We start from the raw sequence: 5,813 nt of genomic DNA, 5'->3' as shown, positions 1-5,813 counted from the left end.
GAGTCAGCCCTGACTCATAGCGACCCCTCCTTGGGTTTCCGAGGCAGTATCACTACGGAAGTAGGATTGCCCAACCTTCCTTCCGAAAATCTTTATGTAGATAAGTTTAAATATATAATTTGAAAATTCTGTAATTCTAGATTTTATGAGTATTAATTCCAATACTATCAATAGCTCATTGTAACAAAATTACTTATTTTTCTTCTAGCATAATGTCTTAAAAATATTTTACAACATTAGGACATCTTAATACAGAAATCATAAAGAACAAAATGAAAATCACCAGTAATCTCTGTTTACTCTATGGAACACTGCCTTCTAACATTTAAAAAAAAATCTCAATGATTTACCTGTCAGTCGCTCCAAGGGAGAAAGATGTGGCAGTCTGCTTCCACAAAAATTACAACCTTGGAAATCCTATGAGGCACTTCTCCCCTGTCGTTACAGGCTTATTATGTGTTGGAATCAACTCAACAGCAATAAGTTTCATAATCATATACTTCTATATCTTTTACATTCTAAATAAATAATTCAACTATCCTTAACATTAAATGTATACTCATTGTAATAGCTGTTGTTATTGTTCCTAGGTGCTATCCAGTCAATTTCCAACTCATAGTGATTCCACATGACAGAGCAGAACTACCTCATGGGGTTTTCTATGTTGTAATTTTGACAGAGCTGATTGCTATGTGTTTCACCTGTGGAAGCACTGGGTGGTTCTGAACCACTAACCTTTCGATGGCACATAACAACAACAACAACAACAACCTTCTGATCAGCAGCCGAGTGACTTTTATCACCACAGCTCTCATTAAAATAAACCAACCCAAACCTATTGCTGTTGTGTTGATTCCAACCAAGAGCAACCCTAAAGGAGAGAACAGAACAGTTCTATAGTGTTTCCAAGGCTATAATCCTTACAGGAGTAGACTACCACATCTTTCTCCCATGGAGTGGCTAGTAGGTTTGAACAACCAACCCTTCAGTTAGCAGTTGCATGCTTAACTACTGTACCACCAAGGTTCCTTCCTGATTATAATAGTAGAAAGCTATTATTTTCTCAAGATACTCATTTGAAGCATTAATTTCATTAAATAAATATAATTTCACACTTATTAGAACTATTTCAAGGTCTATATAATTCTTTCCATGATCCCAAGACATGCAGCTTACTATGAAATTATGTTTAATATCATTACACCTTTTAAAACACATTTAATAAACAGGTAATATTGTTTTTTCAATGTTAAATTCTAATGACGGTAGAAAGAAACTTATGATATAAAAAGACATTGAAAGTACTCCATTTTATTGGTAATTACAATAATAATTTTGCTTTATAAATCTCTTACCTTTGCAGTTAGAATCAAAAGGCAAAATGTCAGAACTGCTGGCATTTTTATAATCGCAAAAAGCAACTTGTAAGTATCCGTAATCCCTTGTGTTTCTTCTTTCACTAGTGATACTTCTTTGTTTTCTTTTTTGAAAAGGGCAACTAAAGTTGTTGTTATTAAAAATACAGTTCCCCAGAAAAAAAGGAAATCTGAAATTAAGAATGTTTTAAATTTTAATTAACTTTTGTAATGGCATATCTTCATTGACACTAAATAATTCTATATTTACCTTTTCCTCAACAAGAGCCTGTTTTTAAAAAAAATCAACATTTATGTGCCTATCATATTCAAAGTACTATACTAAGCACAGAGAATGAACAAGGCACAGTCATGGCTCCAGAAAACATGCTTTACATAGATCCAGAACTGGCAGTTTTACTTGTCAAGAAAAAAAAGGTCACAGACATTCAGTGCACAATTAGGATGAATCAAACAAAAATCTGTCATGTCATTTTATTCTAGGAAAGGCCTAGGGATGGGATATGATTTTCATATCCCATAAAATCCATCATTCATATTTTTAAAGTATCTAAGCCATTTCAATTTTTTATTAAATTATGCAAACAAGGAGATGGCCATTTATATTAGATTTTCTCAACTTTCATTTTTAAACTTTCTCATGTTTTCAAGGAGTCCCTGAGTGGTATAAACTGTTAATATACTTATGCTAACCAGGGCTTCAAACCAGTTCAATCATGGCTGATGAAGTGAAATCACAACAGATTTGAATTTTTAAAATTTGGACAAAGCACAATGATAACCACAACATGAAAAATTACAAGTTGAAGCCCTGAAATGGAAGTCTATAAAGAAGCATACTGAGCCCTGTCAGAAGCCTGATGCCAAAAACTGGATTATTGCCAGGACTGTTGAAGACAACACATTCAAAGTGACAGTTACTGGCCACTATGTTTGAGCAGGGCATGGGCACCACTGTTTCTGATTGTGCTACTCAAGAGATCTGGTTGCTAAGCAATGCACACACTCCCCTTGTTTTCTAAGAGGAAAATTAAGTTTCTAGAAGGGCAATGACCTGGAATATTTCCTGTTCTGGTTTTCATTCCAGTTCACCCACATTTTACAAATTCAGGTCTATTCTAGTTTCACTTTATAAATTCATGACTCAACCAGGAAAAACTGGTTCAAAATTCTGCTGCTAACTGAAAAGTATGGAGGTTCAAATTCACCCAGGAGCACCTCAGAAGAAAGGCCTGGAAATCTACTTCAAATAATCAGTCACTGAAAAACCTATGGGGCATAGTTGTACTCTTATATACATGAGGTCATCAGAAGTCAGAATTGACTTGATGGCAACTGGTTTTCAGCGTTTTCAAATAACTTTCTCTTTTCAATGCTATTATATAGAAGCAATTTCTTCTTACTTTTATGTGCAGAATGAAACACAGGCAAAGTACTGTTTGGGTTATTTCAGTGACACACAACTGCACTATTAGCCATTACCTTGAACAAATTAAGTGGAGGAAGTGAATAATGGTCTGCAAGTTTCTGCTTAACACTATTAAATGCACACTGTGTGCCACAAATATACTAAGCCTTTTTCATATTATCATCTCCTTTACTACATCAGGGAGCTCTGGCGATGTGGTGCCTAAAGCATTTGACCGCTAACTAGGAGGCTGGTGGTTCAAACTCATCAGCCACTCCTCGGAAGGAAGATTGGGCAATCTACTTCCGTAGTGATAATGCCTTGAAAACCCAAGGAGGGGTCACTATGAGTCGGATCCGACTTGAAGGCAGTGAGTTTGGTTTTTGGTTTGTTACTTCCTCAACTCAGTATATTAGGTTATTACTACCTCCAGTTGTCAGATGAAGAAATTGAGGCTTAGAGAGGTTGTTTTCTGAAGGTGCATTCTAAGTCAGTGGTAAAATTGCAACTTCAGTCCTCATACAACTAACCTCAACACCTGTATATCCTTAACCTCCTTGAGAATTGCATGTAAATTTGCCACAACAAATTACTGGAAAACCCTGTCTCAGTTTCTTCATCTGTAAAATAAGAGGACTTAGCTAGAAAATCCCAAAGATGCTTTCTAGGTTTAACATTCTGAAATTATACTCAGCTTAATATGTTTACTTTTATTTTACTGTTCATGTACAATGAACTGCTCATTGAGTTGAGGTTGTGTAAGGAGTAGCCTCTTTCCAAAAACGATTAGAGCCTTCTTGAGTCAGGATTTCCCCTCTGGATTTGATCCTGCTCCTGCTGCTGTGCCACCCGCACACGATCACTCAGAACCAATGTAAGCCACGCAAAGCAGGTATTATTATTACACCGAGAAGAGAAAAAAATGCTCAGTATACTTAAATTTTTGCCAAAGGTCAAATTATTAAGAAGCAGAGGTGGAACTTGAACTTAAATCTCCTGAATTTGAGTCTCATACTCTTTCCATGAGTCAGAATCAACTTGATGGCAGTGGTTTTTTTGACATAAACATTTAAAAAACAAACACTATTTAAAAATATCAAATTAAAATATCAAAATTAAAAATTGGTATAATTATTTAGTCTCTGTTTAGAATAATCTCCCCGAAAGTAAGGCTCTGGTACGCAAATTAAAGATGTTAAGATGCTCTAGCCATACAGGTTTGCCTTACTATCCCAAAGCAGAGCATTCCTATGAAACCTTTCATAAGCCAAAACGTCATAAAGTAAAAAGCAATTACTATTCATTTATACGGGAAAAATTTTTGAGTCATCTCAGAAAAAGAAAGAACACAAACCTGCTGCCGGGTGGATTTTGACTCACAGCGACCCCCCTTGGGTTTCTGCGGCTGTAAGTGATTATGGAAGTAGATTGCCCAGTCTTCCTGACCCTCAGTGGCTAGGGTGTTTTGAACCGCCAACCATCTGGTTAGCAGTCAAATGCCTTAGGCACTATGCCATCAGAGCTACTTTTTGAGTCATCAAGACCCAGGAAATAACCTATCAAATCATACCATAAAGCTTATAATAACACTAACATATAGTGTTTACAGACACAGCTCAAAGCGGGAAGGAGCTTAATGACCCTCTCTCGTTGCCCGGATGTGCACTGCCTATTTAACAACTCGCTGCAAAACAAACGCTGAACACAAGTTTTGCGTTTCATCTTTTTTTCTACAAAGGTGAAAATCATCTCTAGGTTTGTTTCTGTTAGTAAAACACAAGTACTAATACAGATCTTTTGTAAAAGCAAGTGGCATAAAGCTAACTTTAGAAAAGTGGGGGAACCCCAAATATGGAAAATTGTATTGTGGGATGGACCTTTTTCTCTACCAGGGGAAATTTATAATTAATTTTAGACAACAGAAGGAAAATCATGAAACATTCTTAAATGCAAAGGTTCCATTTTAAAAATGCAATAATATATTTTAAAGTATTTAAATAAAAAGTCTTATGATGAACTCCATCAATATTAACAATTTCTAACTTATATTAATATACTATAGTTCAAAAGAAATGTACAATTTAATACTACTCTTATAAGTGAAGTTAATGTCAATTGATTTGGCATTCATTTCATCTGTAAAATGCAACAAATAATGACTTAAGAATTTCATCTACAATATCACTCTGGTTGAGAGTTTTCGTTCATTATTTTGTTTAATTTACATCAGCTAATTAAGAAGGACCAAAAGAAAGTACATTGCTTTCACCATCATCAGAATTTCCAATCAATGGTGTCCATCTAACCAAAAATCCAAAAATCTAAAAATCTAAATGCTAACAGAAAATTAATATTCTTTCAGTTATATACTACCTTTAAGTTTGATTTCACTATGCAAAAAATTTTTAATTTGGATTGCATATTCTTTTAGCTACAATGAACAAAATCATCAGAATTTAAATTCCTGCCAACAGCAAAAGAAGAAAAAGAACAAATTAAACACATTTTATGTTTCTAATTATTGTTTGCATCTAAGATAATTTCTCATTTCTTTGTACTTTGAGGAGTAAAAAACCAGTGAAACAGTACACCTGAAAGAAGGACAGAGTGAGAATGAGTCATTCACAGAGCCCCTATTCTGTAACTCAAATAGAAGAATGAAGCCAATACCTCAGAAGAGAGGCTTAGGCACTGCCAGGAACAATAAAGTTTTACAAATGCAATTACCATAGATACTGACCACTGAACAAACTATTGCTAGTGCTTATTAACATTGCTTTAATGCTAGGGAACATCCATAGTTGGAAACAGGAAGCACCGTAAAGGCACATAAAGGAGCTCTGGTGGTGCTGTGCCTAAGGCATTTGACTCCTAATCAGAAGGTTGGAAATTCAAACCCACCAGCCCCTCCCTGAAGGAAGACTGGGCAATCTACTTCCATAAAGATTTATCGTTGTTGTTGTTGTTTGCCGTGGAGTCAGCCCCTACTCATAGCGACCCCTCCTTGGGTTTCCGAGGCAGTATCACTA

At 35.5% G+C, this 5,813-nt stretch overlaps 1 protein-coding gene across 1 annotated transcript in view; it reads right to left on the bottom strand.

The window, feature by feature from the left end:
• Window positions 1–5,813, bottom strand: part of SLC33A1 (solute carrier family 33 member 1) — a 42,306-nt gene that overhangs the window by 27,298 nt on the left and 9,195 nt on the right. Inside the window, exon 2 of the mRNA XM_007943563.2 lies at window positions 1,356–1,546. Coding sequence (XP_007941754.1) covers window positions 1,356–1,546 — 191 coding nt within the window. The remainder of the gene's footprint in view (window positions 1–1,355; window positions 1,547–5,813) is intronic.

The sequence above is a fragment of the Orycteropus afer genome, unplaced genomic scaffold (assembly GCF_000298275.1).
Source record: "Orycteropus afer afer isolate SDZICR_OR568_19922 unplaced genomic scaffold, OryAfe1.0 scaffold00109, whole genome shotgun sequence".
Classification (NCBI taxonomy): domain Eukaryota; kingdom Metazoa; phylum Chordata; class Mammalia; order Tubulidentata; family Orycteropodidae; genus Orycteropus; species Orycteropus afer.
Note: the sequence above shows the minus strand (reverse complement) of the source record. Positions and strands in the feature narration are given on the sequence as shown.